At 41.1% G+C, this 14,922-nt stretch overlaps 1 protein-coding gene and 1 pseudogene across 2 annotated transcripts in view; one reads left to right on the forward strand and one right to left on the reverse strand.

Moving 5' to 3' along the window:
• LOC102304243 (dachshund homolog 2) overlaps positions 1-14,403 on the reverse strand; it is a 51,603-nt gene extending 37,200 nt beyond the window's left edge. The window contains exon 1 of one of the 2 annotated variants that reach the window (XM_014341255.2): positions 13,675-14,402. In XM_014341255.2, coding sequence (XP_014196741.2) covers positions 13,675-13,864 — 190 coding nt within the window. In that variant the 5' untranslated portion in view covers positions 13,865-14,402. Of the gene's footprint in view, positions 1-13,674 lie in introns of both variants that reach the window. The other variant, XM_042213699.1, reaches the window with a different exon arrangement.
• On the forward strand, positions 4,931-5,044 carry LOC121812219 (annotated as a pseudogene).
• Positions 14,404-14,922: the final 519 nt, after the last annotated feature.

The following is a 14,922-nucleotide window of genomic DNA, read 5'->3' on the forward strand; positions in this document are numbered from 1 at the left end:
AGCAAATACGAGAAATGTAGCAAATAAAATAAATAAAAACATCCCTGAGTTCGGGGCGAAAGCTGTACAGACTGGACATCATACCTGCTTTTGGACCCGGTGATATGACAAACATTTATACACTTACATATTTGTCAGTTCCAGTTTTTAAAAAACATTGCACATCAAAGAAAAAGAAAACTTGGGCAAAGCCAAAACTGAAATTCCTCTTCAGCACACAATGACTCGGACTGTTAATCAGTCCACGAACGGCAAAAACAACAGATCGAGCAGAAAGAAAGAGCGACCGAAAGAAAGACAGAGGTCTATTCAGAGAGCCTGAGGGAGAGTGACCAGACGTATTGTCTGCTGCCTGCTGAGAGAGGAGGAGGAGGATGAAATGAAGAAAGATGATGGAAAAAAAGAGGGCAAAAATAAGTTTTTTTTCTTGAGTCGACGCCATCGAACTGCTGCCCAAAAACGCTAAAGAAAGCACATGATTCTAAATTAAATCACGTCACGTAATTTTCCATGATTTTTTAAAATTATTCTGTATAAATTCAAGAAATAGCTTTTGTAATTTAATATACACAACTGACATGTTTGTATTATTAATCTTTCATTTAATGGGTGAAATACCTTAGTGATAGTTCAAGGGGAAAAAAGTGAAGACAAGTCTTCTATTAGGAAGAATGAAGAAAAACATTCAGACAAGACGATATGAAGGAAGGCCCAAACATAGAAAAGGAGTTTGAAAATGGAAAAAAGGGGAATGGCATGGGAAAAAGTGGGACTGATAAAGGAAAGAAGGTCAGATAGATTAAAAAAAAAGTGAAAGGAAAAACTTGCTGTTTTATGGGGAAAAGGGAAAGAACGAAGAAGCATGAAACAAAACTATATTATGGGAAAGATTTGAAGAAAATATGTGGCTCTTTACCCAGGACAGTGTCAATGTGTCAACGAAATTCATACCACTACGGTTCATTCAGTGTACAATTGAGAGCAGAGTGTACAATTGTTAGGTGAATATGTGTGACACTGTGTTAATATTCCCAAATGAAACACGTCAAAACCTCTGACTTTTCTTCTATTGCAACAATGAATTTAGCATTTGTTGCTTTGAGTTAGCTGGACTGACATAAAAGTTTGCACATGTACTTGTGTCTCTCTGAGGATGAATCCTTAAAATGATATACTAATCAATGAATGAACTGACTTTTCTCAGGCTTCATGGTTTCAACAACTGCTGGATGGAGAACTATAAAATTGTGTATATTCTGATGCTTGACTTTAGACCAATGCAACAACAAATTTAGGTTTGTACCTTTAAGTTGAATATTTTGATGAGACTGAATGCCATTAATTTCCCCCCCGAGGAACAGTAGTAAATGCTAGCTGGAAAACTGTGACTGAGAGAACCTCAAAACTACTGGATTGAAACAAATGTTCCCTTCATAACAGCTAAGTTTTTGTCCAACATCACGATCAGGTTTACACTTCAACCTGGGTCCTACTTCAAAATGTCAGCAAAAACGTAATTTTGATTAACCTCATCTAATGCTGTAGTATAACACTAACAATATAGCTCGTTAGCATGCTGATGTTGGCACACTGAGAAAAGCATTTATTTTTAAAGCTACAGAGCTGTTAACATGGCACTCACCAAATTCTGCATGATTTTTACCTCATTCATACATCTCCATGTAATCAGCATACATCTGAAAACCTGCTCCAGAGCTGAGGGAAGTCTTTTAAACATGAAGAAAAACAAGTGGGCTGAGAATAGATCCCTGTGGAACACCTGTTGGAAAAGACTAAGTTTTTTAAAATCATTTTTCTGATTAGAAAGGAAAGATTTGAACGTTTGCCATGTTGATGGATGAGAATGTCATGATTTAATGTATCAAATGTCTTTGAGTAAAAGAGTAACTGTAAAGAAGGTAAAAAAAATATATTCATAATTCATCAAAAATGTTGCTGCTTTTCTTTGAATACAAATGAACTCCAATCTAATCGATTATTTCTTCCTTACCTTTTTTCAACAGGTAAACATCTTACTGGATATCTGTGAACATTTTTTAAAAGCAACCTGGTTGCAAAGTGATGCTATCATAGATGTTTTTACTACATATCAAAGAAGCTCCTTTAATTATCCAATTCAGGGGGGCAGGGAGCCTATCCCAGCCACAACAGGGCAAGAGGCAGGGTACGCCCTGATCAGGTTGCCAATGGGACAAAGGGCTAACAAAGAAAGAGACACTTAGTGGCAATTAAGAATAGCTAATTAACCTAACATGTATGTCTTTGGACTGTAGAGAAAGCACCAGTACCCGGACAGAACCCATGCAGAAACAGTGACAGTCAGTTAAACCCACTTTAAACACTTTGAATTCACCATCTGGATTGCTCATAGGTGTGAATGGTTGTCTGTCTCTCTGTGTTAGCCCTGAGTGGCAACCTGTCCAGGGTGTATCCCACATCAAACCCACTTTCACCCTTAATTGGACAAATGGAAGAAAATGGATGGATGGTATCTGTATTTGTTGTCGTCTGAATGACAGACTTATTATTCATTAATAGTTGTCATCTGAAAAAAAGTTGTTGAGATATTTTGTCCTGTACTTGTGGGCACAAGTGCAGAACATAAATAAGTCACTTTCATTTTGTTGCGTTGAAAGATGAAGTCAAGATGTTCCATTCAAGTTTTTCAAATTTGAGAATGAACGCTTGGGAATAGAAAACAAAGAGAGGTACAAGGGGATGGGGTTAAAATAGAAAATGGAGTCCCTCTGTGGGGTCAGGACTGCATTTACACATTGATTACTCTGAGGAACACCTTGACACACACACACACACACAGAGAGCTGCATTTACAGATACAGGAAACACACATGGGTGGACACGTACACACATTTGATCTCCATGTACACACACACTCAGATACAGAGTCAGAACGCCCGCTCCGCCTCAATGCAACCAGAAGACGATCAATAGCAAAGCCAGAGCCACAATACTGTTCTCCATCATGACTATCAAACACGCACATGCACGCACACACACACACACAGCTCTCTCTCTTCCTATCTCAGATCAATGGCTGTCCGCTGTGTCCACGGTTACCGAGCATCGACCCCCGTCCCTAATGGCGACCACGAAACCTTGGGAATTAGTGTGTGATTGATTGACAGACTGCTTCAAAGGCACACGCATCATATAGCCTCCGTGTGTGTCTGTGTGTGTGTAGGACAGAGAGAGGGAATGTATATATTTTCCAGTTTGTCTTCAAGTGCGTGTGTTTCAGCATCCCCCTGTGGGTTGTCTGCACATCGTTTACCCATCTCTTTTTTCCATCTTGTGCATTGTAATGCTTTCCGAAGGACATACGGTGGAAAGGAGAAGAGGAGAAGTGATAAAGGAGGAGTGAAAAAACAAGGAGTACAGAGCAGATCTCAATAGAGAAAACAGAGAATCATCAGCATAACTTGGCAAAAGTCAGGACTAGATTGTAAGAAAGCGCAAGGATTTTCCCACCAGCACTGAGATGGTGTTACACTTTTTAAAAACTAGTGTCCAGAAATAAAGTGACTTAATATTAATAATCTGTTAACGTTACTGTTTGAAAGTTGCTAAAACGGGATCTGTTACATCAATACTCCATGCATGACATTCATAAAGGCTATTATTAGCCTGTTTGGCCTGTAATATTAATAGGCTACTGTTCAGTATGTGGAAATATACCATTGTGCTTTTAGATCTCATTTTTAAATAAATAAAGTTTATCCTATGTTACAAAATCCAATTATTTGAGTCACTTACACCAATTGGCTACAGCAATGAAACCACAGGGAGGTAATATGAATCACGCTGATATGTCCAGTGTCAGACAATGTCAAAGATGGATATAGCTACTGAGTCTGAAAAATAAAGACAAACGGGAAGTTTCTAGAACTTGCATTCATTTTTAATAGCCACCAGAGGGCGTTACCTGTGGTGCCAATAAGATTTCCGGTCTGATATATGTCAATGGGAAGAACGGCTCTCTTAGGCTACGTTCACACTGCAGGCGAAAGCGCATCAAATCCGATTTTCTTTGACCCTAAGTGACCCATATCCGTTCATGGTGTGACAGTGTGAACAGCACAAATCCGATATTTTCAAATCCGACCTGGGTCACTTTCGTATGTGGTACTGAATCTGATACATATCCGATGTTTTAGAAAGCAACTGCTGTTTGAACGGACAAGTCGCATTAAATCTGTCTTTTACGTCACTGACACAAGACAGACGCCAATTATCAGCGCCAGAGAAGCGCCCGAGAAGACATCGCGGCCGCTTCCTGGTCATCCCGTGTAGATGTCAGTGAAACTGTTGGGAAGACAATGTTGGAGAAACATGAACATTTTATTTGTACTGTATAATCTGCAGATTCTGACAGAAACCTGCAACTATCCTTTGAAGCACCGCTCCTCTAAAACAGCAATAAGGATAATTATTAGGCCATATGTAAATAACAAAATAACTTTAAAACTTAAAGCAAAATTGGGAAACGTAAAGTCCGAAACAAGTCTTTATATTAAGGCCCATCAGTCCAACAATACTGTTTGGTCTGGGTCTAAACAGAGCGCGTTGTGTGTGACGTCTTCTTTTGCCCACGCGGGCCGCTTTGAGCGTTCACACTAGAGCGCGTTTGCTGTCGCATTTTATTTATAGTGTGAACAAGCAGACAAAAAAATCGGACTTGATCAAAAAAATCTGAATTGAGCATTAAGACCTGCAGCGTGAATGCAACCAAAGTTGACCTAAGTAAACACTTTCCAAATGAGTTTAATAACTTGGGACTGACAAGTTAGTAGCCAATGAGCGTGTGGTTTCACAGTCAGATCGCACTCTCTGGCAGTGTTCAGGGAGCATGCAGATTGGCTGCAAATTGTGGCACCTGGTACGCTCACTGGCTTTCAGCCATACCACCCTGAGCACACCTGATCTCATCAGATCTCAGAATCAAAGCACAGTTGGGTTAGTACTTGGATGGGAGACCACCTGGGAATAATAGCTGTTGTAAGCTTGAGGCGATTGTGTACAGTAGATCATCTACTAACCGGAAGGCTGGTGGTTCGATTCCTGGCATGCTGAAGTATCCTTGGGTAAGATACTGAAACCCAAGTTACTCCTAATGCATTCAGAGTGTGCACGTTAGGTAAAAACGCTTGTATTGAGTGTGTGTGAATGGGTAAATATGACATGTTATATATGTGCCTTGACTCTACTCAAGTAGAAAACTGACATAAGAAGCAGTCTGATGATACCAGCTAATATATGCATGGTGGTAAGAACAAGACAGGCCAGTACACACGTCATAAATCCAAAAACAATTCTGCTTAATTGCTTTTTTCTTGCACAGGGTAAGAACATTTGCACATATTAGTAAATGAAAACCTCATTATTCAAGTTATTATCATGGCAGCAAAAGGAAAACCTAAACAGTATTTAACATGGAGTCTTAATGTTAGGACAGATCTGTGTGTATATGTATTCTTTTATTTAGCATCAAGAATCAAATTTATGGTATCATAACTTTCCTCCAACTGCAAGGTCTGTGAAATTGTAAATTACAGACGTTCATATTTGCTGAATATTTCCTAAATATACCCTGAAGTGCCAATAGCAGGTTGGGATTTGGGTTTGTTGCATGCAAAGATGAGGATTGTTAATTCTGAATAAAATCTGATTTGGTATTTTAAAAAAGTAAAAAATAAAAAAAGGCCTTGTTGTCATTAGTCGTTTAATCTTTACTTATTGAAAAAGCACCGGCAGAAAATCTAAAAATCCAGACTTGAAACTTTTTGCAAGACAACGTTCAATAAAGACTTAATACTCATCAATTGGGTAACCAGGAGTGGGTGGTTTTTATTTGATTTTATTTTCAACGTCATGCTACATTTCACATGCTACACCCAAAACCTACTTCTAAACACAAAACTTTAAGTCCATGTCCTACATAATACAATAGTTGGACTAACTCCTTAGCATCACAAACATGTACCTTCTTTAGCTACTGAAAGGCCTTTCTTGATAAAAGCATCCACCACATGGCAGGCGATATCCTAAATGAGATCTGACAGTGTCCTCCACAGTGGGTCTGGATAGTCTTTAATAGCTTTGAGTTTGTTGGTGGAGGCCGTTGGGTGATATTCAACAGTCCTGAACCCCCCTCCCGAGCTCGCGTGAAACCCACCCCATTTGGCTGCGGTTGTAAATATTTAATCCACTGCACCTACATCTCTGACGAAGTGCTCTGAACGTGCTCTCAGAGATGGAGTGACACTTTGAATAAAACAAACAGGAAAACAGAGAAATTGCTCTTTGTGTTCTGAATTTAGAAACACACTGTTCTGGCTTTTTTTTTTGTTTTTCCCCTTCGCTTTCTTCCGGCGAGCACTCGAGAGTGCCAATTTACAAATGCAGTCGATTGCTCTTGTGCTGAGTCAAATAGATTTCAGCTCAGTACTCTGGCACTTAGGTCGCCCATCTTTAGCTCTTACTGAATGTTCACGATGCCCATTTGCAGCCATTTTGCAGCCGCCATTTTGTGCTATTTCAAATGGAAATAGACACTAGCTGGAGAGTGATTGTTTTTGCAAAGTCTTTGACTTTGAACAGTTCAAACTAGAAGGCTTGGGGATTGCATTTGTTCTCCCGAATCAATACAAACTTTTCCATTAGGTTTCTTTATGAACTGCTATAACAACTGGGTTTGTAGGTCAGGGACTTGAGTCAAATAGAAACAAGATTTGAAAGCCCGTTGAAGACAATGTTTGATGTAAACTTTGGGTAATATAATGAAATCCAGTATTAGGGCTCTATTCACTATGATATATACTTATTATTTAGTTTAGACTATTAGAGTTTGGGGTTCTGTTGCCTACTAAGATTTACCATCATATTCAGTCAAAAGTTATTGCCTATTCGGTCAACTGCTCAATGGTAGTTCTCAGTTTAGTGGTTAAAGGTCAGAAGTAAAAATCAATGATTATGGGTTCTGTCGGCCTCATAAATATTTGTTGGGACTTTACTGTCTAATTAGATGAACAATTTAAGCGATTTAATGCTTAATAAAGCCACCAGTTAGAGCTTTTAGTACTTGATTACATCCCAAAACCAAAGCAAAGCTGAAAGTTTAAAAGTCATTAGCAATGATAAGAGGCTCTTTACAGGTAAATGTAAGTCCACCTTATACCCAAAAAGCGAATGTTTAAGAAGATACATCGCCTATTAGTGATGGCTATTATAGTTTCCATTAACTATTAATGTTCTGTTAACTGTTCAAGTTGATGTCTGTGTGTTGGTGTGATTGATTTGTATTTTTTACTGCCTGACGTTTGTGGGTTCACTTTCCTGTTAAAAGTCAGTAGTTATGATCTCATTTTCATAGTCATGTCTGTAGTTACAGATTAAAGTTCAAAAGTCACACTTCAAAAATAATCCTCATTTATCTTATGTTGGGTGTATGCGTGGCTCCTCTGTTTAACCTTGATCTGAAATAAGCCATCCTTTCAGTAAGCAAACTTTCTTCTGATTGGCTGATCCATGCAAACAGCAGATGTGGGTGGGGCTTCTGTTCTCACTGTGCCTGAGATGCCCATATTAAGGATATTTTCCCTCCATGAAAGCCTGAAACTGAGTGTACGCCACACACTGACCTTATTACTGCAAACTTTTGGATATGGCTAATATCAGCATCACCACTGTAACTGTATATCTGCCTGAAAATAAGACAGGGCATAATAGGCTCCTTTGTCAGAGGTGCTGGCCAACGTCACTGGCTTTTATGAAGAAAGAGTGATTAAAAAGTGATGCAGCAGGAGGAGGGGAAGGATTAAAAAGAAAAAACTTAATGTCACCTCAGTCCTCCTCAGACTCCCTCCCTCTCACTCTCCCGCTCCACCTCCTTCATCTCTCTCCCTCTCTCTCTGCAGGTGCACATAAGAGTCCTCAGACAAGTGTATTCTTTTTAGGACAAGATTGAAAGCACTTCATCTGTAACCTACACAGAGTGTGTGTGCGTGCGTGTGTGTGTTTTCATACAGCCAGATGTGTTCATCACTTCAAATTGGATGTATTTGCACAAGACTGTGCTAAAGAAAGGTGTTTACGCACCAATTGTGCATGGATACAAAGTCCGTTATAGGTGTGTGTTTAAAAAAGAAAAAAAATGGCACACTTGTGCATCCCTGTGTGTGTGTGTGTGTGTGTGTGTGTGTGTGTGTGTGTGTGTGTGTGTGTGTGTGTGTGTGTGTGTTTGAAGACAAGGCGAACCATTGAGCTGTTTTTGAAGTGAATTAACAAGTCAAATGAGTGCCGCAGCACCCTGCATAGGTTACCACACACACACACAAACACACTCCCACGCTTATCATCGCAGCGTCTTTGTTAAGGAAGATGAGGCCAATTAAACTGATATCACTCTCTCGCTGTTGTTGACGCCTCCTGCCCTCCCTTCTTCTCTCTCATCTTTACGTTCCATCCTAATGTTTTTGTCTCCTTCCTCTCTGTTTCTCAGTTTTTAACCTTTCCTTCTTCACTCTTTTTTTTCTCTCGTCTTCGTCGGCTGGTTTCTTTACTTTTTTCTTTAAAGTACTCCATCCACATTTTCCACCTCCTCCCTCATCCATAATTTCTTCCAACATCTCCCTTCTTCTCTGCCCTCCTCATTGTCCCGTCTTCTTCTTCATTTTCCGCCCTCATGTCCTCTGCCCTTCTCTCACCATTTCCTCCAAACTCTCTCCTCCTCCTCCTCCTCCTCGCTCTGCGTTTCCTAACCGTGTGATAAATGTCCATCTGCGATTGGCCGATGCCCCCCATTGCTGTGGCGCCCGCGAGGTCGTAAACAACAGCCCGTCTCCCCCAGCAACGTGGTGTCTCCATGGACGCAGGGCCACTAAGACGACGGACTCTGCATGTGTGTGTGACTGAGACAGAATGCGACATCTGACAACTGCCAAGTGTGTGTGTGTGTGTTTTATATATGTTGTGCATGCATGTGCGTGAGTGTGTGTGTGTGTATGTGTGTGTGTGTGAGCTAATGAGCGATCATAAGTGAGCAAATGTTGTCTCTGGGTTCCACTAATGTTTAACAAACACACACACACACACACACACATATATCAGGTGTGTGTGTGTGTGTCATTAGTATGCCACAGTGAGCTGTGTCCATATGTCACTAAACAAAACCATGTTTTATTTATCCTGTAGAGGGAGAGGGAGGAGAGAAGGAGGCCAACAGTCACTGTCAAGGGGGATGGAGGGAAGGATGGAGGAGAAAAACTGGCGAGGTGATGGAGGGGAAAGATCTGAAGGAACGAGAGCGGCAAGAACGAAACGCAAATATGTGGAGAAAGAAGAGGAAGCAAAATGAAGATCAGAGGAAGAGAAGTGAGGACGTTCACAATGTGGAAGGAAAGGAAAGAGGAGATGATTGAAATGAGGGTAGGAAGGAGAGAAGGAAAGTTTAGTGTGGGACCACGATGAGGTGAGAGGGGAAAGATGGAAGGAGACAGTCAAGGAGGCAAGAGCAGAGGAAGAGAAAGGGAAAGCGTGGGGGAATTCAGGGTTGAAGAAATGACAGAAGAAACAACAGGAAGGAAAAAGAGGTGGAGGAGGAAGATCTGGAAAATGAAAGGAAGGAGGAAAGAAAGGGAAAGGAAAGAAAGGCTGGAAATAAAAGAGGAAAGGACAAATTAAAGAAAAAGGAAATGAAGGGAAAGAAAGCAGAAGAAGAGAAGGAAGGGTAGTGACCCCAAAAAAGCAGAAAGGACAAAGGAGAGAGAAGAAAGCTGATAGAGGGAGCAGGAGGGAAAGAAAGATGCTTGGATTTCTTTTTAAAAAAGGACATAATTGGGGGAGAGGGGGAAGGAGAAAACGAAGGAAGCAAGGAGGATACAAAAACAGCACACGAAAAAAGGAAAGTGAGGAAAAATTAAGAGGTTGTGAGGGGATGAAGGAGGAATACAAAGACGGGAAAAAGAAGGTGAGGAGAATGACGCTGAGGGCATGACGAAGGGATGGGGTAGGGAGCAGGAAAGCAAAAAGGAATGATGGAGAAAGAAAGAAGACAACTGCAGCAAATGAGTGGCACATGGAAAGAAAATCATGGAAGATGAAATGACAAAGGAAAGGGGGGAAGACAAGGTATGGATGGTGGAACTAAGAAAAAGAAGGAAGAGTGAAGGATAGAAAAGTTTACAAGAAGAGTCAAGATGAATGGAATGAGTTTAGGAATAAAAATGTGAACAGAGCAGGGAAGCAAGGCAAGAGACAATCAAGCAGGATACAAAAAACAAGAAGAGAAAGGAAGAAAATGGAGGAAAACTTATAGGAAAAAGGAGGGAAGAGTGAAGGAATGAAGGAAAATGAGAAGGGAGGATAGGAAGTGTGTTAGGAGTTAGGAGCAAGTTTAAGGAAGGAAAAGAAGAAAACAAAGGTTAGGAGAATGGAGGGCAAGTAGGGGACAGTAAGATGAAGGAAGCAGGATGGAAGAAGATGGAAAATAAGGCAAGGAAGATCGAAAGGTTACAAGAACAAATTAAGCAGAAGAAAGTAAAGGATATAAGGAAATTAAAGCATGAGGAGGGGGAGAAACAAAAAGGAAGAAAGAGGAGGCACAGGAAAGCAATTACAAAGATGAGTAGACAAAAGAGGAGGGAAGAAAATAGAGAGGAGATAGAGAAGGAAATAAAAGGGGAGGGAGGAAGGAAGAAAGGAGGAGGAGGGGAAAGAAGGAAAGCAGGAAGTAGAATAGCAGAATAAGTAAAGGAGAGGAGTAGGAGAGACAAGAAGTGGAGATTGAAGAGGATAAAGTGACAAAATAAAGGAAGCAAAGAATAAAGTGAGAAAGGTGGCAGACATGGGGGGAAGAGAAGGGAGTGAAAGAAGTAGGAAGTAATAAAGTAAGGAAGATGCAAGCAGGAGGAAAAGAAGAGACTTAAAAAATGAAGAACATGAAAACCTGGATGACAGAGCAGGAAGGAGGGAGGGAGACGAGTTGAGGAAGAAGGGAAAGGGAAGAAAAGAGGGACACAGCAAGGGAAGGAGGGGGGAGGATGGACAGATGGAGGAGTGGGACCCCAGAGACGTGTCATTCATCACACCACCATGCAATCTGCACTCGTTCACTCTCCCTTTCTCTTTCTCTGCAGGTCTTTTTCCTCCTCCTCGTCTCCTTCGCTTTACCCGTTTTTTTCTTTCGTTGTGTCATCCATTCGTTTATCCGTCTTCCATCGCGCCATTTTTGTCACACTCCTTGCCTCCTCCTCGGTTCCATCTTTTTTTCCCACTCTTTGGTCCCTCCAACCATGTTTTCCTCAGTACTTTGGCAGTCATTTTTAGGTTTCATTACCTCCTCTGGCGACATCCCTCCTTTCTTCTCTCCATTTCTCCCCCTCCTCTATCCTTTGCGTTCCCTCCATTTCCACTTTCTGTGGCTACAGGAGGGGGAAAAAAGAGGGAGCCTTTCATTTTGTTTTCTTTGCCATCTCGATTGCTCAGAAAGAAAGGATGAGGATAGAGGAAAAGAGCTCCAACATTCGGAGTACCGATGCGTGTTGGTTACTTCACATCACAGATCACCAAAAGGTGGGCTGCAGCCCTGCCCAGATGCTCTCTTTTATGGATCCACATTATTTACTATACTCTGACACACTGTGTTTTTTTGCTGGTTTAAAATTTTACATGGCTTCATTAAATATGCTTGTAATAGCTGATTCTGAGGAGGTCGAGTGGGGACCTCCTTCGTTTTTGGTTGCTCTGATAACGGAGTGACCCATCTGCACGCTTCTTTGGTTGGCAGATGCAAAAGGTACGGAGAAAACTGTTTCTACATGAAACTGCTCACAACAGGGTACGCATAAAAACACCTCATGATTTCTGGAAGGAGACATTCCTGTTGAGCGTACAAATATATTTTATGGTGCTCTGAGCAACATATTGTGAGTACTCAGAGCAACGTCCGTATCTCTACAACTCGGCAACTTGCATCCACACAATCTAGATACTTAAACAGCACTACAGGCACTACAGAGATGTTTACACATTTGATCAAAAAAAATTTAAAAAACATATGAGTGTTTCCTTAAAATACAGCCCGCTCGGGATTCATGGTAGATGTTAATGTGAAAGCTCAGAATTAGTGAAATGTGTCAGTGCGCAGCTTTATGAGGATTACTGGTCATTTTCTCTGGAGGTTATAAGCATAACAATGTGATACTTTTTTCCATTAAAGGCCAGCAGTTGGCTCCTCTACCAGCTGTCACCAATTCGCAAACTGAAACACGTGTCAAACACAGAGCGGGAAACACATTAGGTCCATTAAACAGACACGGAAACGCAGTAACAGAGTGAGCCGACCAGCGCAAACCGTTCAGGACCGACCAGCAGCGAAATTTAGAGCGATCGAGGGGGAAACACGAACTTTGATATGACAACTGTTGTGCAGTATTAACAAAGTAAAGACTATGCATAAATAATATTTCACATTAAAAAACACGACTGAAGTTCCTGTGACCATGTATTCATAAACATGTGCAAACTTAATGACACAAAAGGGAACACAAGTCATTTCTTAATCAAATTTTAGGTATACTCATAACCCCCTTAGAAATTCATGGAAACTAACGGTCACCGAGCTTTTCATTAGTTCTTCCTGAAAATGCACCAGAAAATCCTTTATTGCTCATATTCAAGTCCATCTGGTCATTGAGTGCATGTCCTTGACTAATGACTGAAAAAATATGTGAACAAAAATCTGTGTTCAGCCATTACTTTAAGTGCTGTAAAGGAGCTTAAATGGGTTAAAAGTTGAATTTTCTCTTCCAGTTCAGTGCAAAAATGCCCACAGCATTCGTAAAATCTACAGCCCTGACCAGCTAATTACACAGCCCAAGCTAACAGGAACATTCATTTCCTACTAACCATTGATCACTTTAGAGATCTTTGCAGTTTTAGGCACAAAAACAACTTTTCCCACAGATTTCCCCACAATCTTTCAGTTATCTTCCTGTTTGCTCTTCACCGCTGGTATGGAAGCAATCCAGTGTATCGCTGTGCTTTACCACAGGTGGTAGAGGTGATGAAGTCGTCACTCATCACTGCATCTTGTATGAAAGGAAGAAAATATCCTCCTTACGTTGCATTGTATGTGACCTGTCATCTGCAAAACCCGCCTCATTACCTGTGCTCTCCATTTTCATGGAAATACAAGACTTACAACATCAGGTCGCGGGACATGTTAGCATGAAAAGCATCGTATGTTTAAATTAAGCATCAAAGAGACGATTTCAGTCCCTACAAGTCACTGAATCTGAAATTCTTCAGTCTGGAAATAATCTAAAAATCAACACAGTTTATGCTTGCATGCGATCCCAGATTTTTCCACCTGTGTTTGGTTGGGTTATATGAGTATTTATTGAAAGTAATTTGCATCAAACAGCAGTTGTTGACCCATCCATCCACCCCTACCTCCTCCCTACACAACTTCCTCTCTGTTTTCTGTCATAATTACTTTGACCAGTAGAGGGCACTATCACAGAGTCCTCAGAAGCTGCTGGAACAACAAAAAAAGGACTCAAAATAAATCCCAATAAGGTAATAAGATGCATTAAAAACGAGAAAATCATTCATGTCTCGGTCTCTTTCTCTTACCAGTGTGGGACAGCAGGCTGGGGGACAGCAGGCCAGGGAGGCCTGGGTGAAGCAGCCTGGGGCTTTCCTGGATCCCTGCACCAGAACAACGCTTGGGAGGACGGCCTGGGCGAGAGCTGGAGGGGGAGAGAGAGAAAAGGAGATTAGTTTCTAAGATTTTCCAGGGTTGAGTGCAGAAAAATGAAGCCATTATAATCTGTGCACGCCTCTCAGACCATCTGCATCAAACATGATACAATACGGTATCATTCAAAGCACTTAGGTTCATGTATATCAGTTTCACATCTGAGGTCTTTGTTTTCCATATAAAGATATCAACACTGTCAGCTGTGTCGGGCAGACAAGTTTCCAAGGACTCCGAGCAAAAAAGTAAAAGCTGCCTCACCGACATATTTCATCCTGCCCTTTGAGCAACTGAAAGACTATGAAGTACAAAGTCTCATGTCCACCAAGTGTTTCTGAAATCCTGAGTATGGCTGACAGACTTTTTCCTGTGAAGAAGCTCCTGGAAGGAAACTCAGCAGAAAACTTAAATGTTGTTTAGATATGCAGATTGTTATTGCTGCCGATGGACTTTAAGGAGTTTACAGTCTTCACGGAGAGACAGAGGAGGAACAAATATGCTAACACTCATGTAAAACAGCATTCTTTTTACATACATAAGCTGGGATACATGTTCTACATGAGCAAGTGAACCTGAATAAACACTCAACACACTCCAGCATCTCTCTCAACCCCCCTATTTCTGTCACACACACACACACACACACACACACACACACACACACACACACACACACACACACACACACACACACACACACACAACCTACTGTATTATGCATGTGCACGTAGGCATAAATAAACACACTCAAACAAGAATACTGTAACTGAACACATGCGGCTAAACATAAAGGAAGCCACACACACACAAACACACGCACACACACACACACACACAGAGGAGGTGCGCATGCAGGCCAACTCTCTGCAGGGTAGCTAAGTAACAGATGGCCATCCAAAGTCATTTACACCTAGAGAGAGAGAGAGAGCGAGAGGCCAAAAAATAAAACCTGTTCAAGACTTCGACATAGTGCCACTGCATGAGATTAGAAAAAATAGAAGCAGGTACACTCTACTTTATTTTCCAAACCTAAGATTTCTGTAATGAAAGTACAAAAGTGTGACTTTCCTGTGCTAACAGAAGGCGCTAACGTTAGCTTGTATAGCTAACTAGCTTTTTATTAC

Source organism: Haplochromis burtoni, unplaced genomic scaffold, assembly GCF_018398535.1.
Source record: "Haplochromis burtoni strain Fernald_Lab_line unplaced genomic scaffold, NCSU_Asbu1 Contig_470, whole genome shotgun sequence".
Taxonomy (NCBI): Eukaryota; Metazoa; Chordata; class Actinopteri; order Cichliformes; family Cichlidae; genus Haplochromis; species Haplochromis burtoni.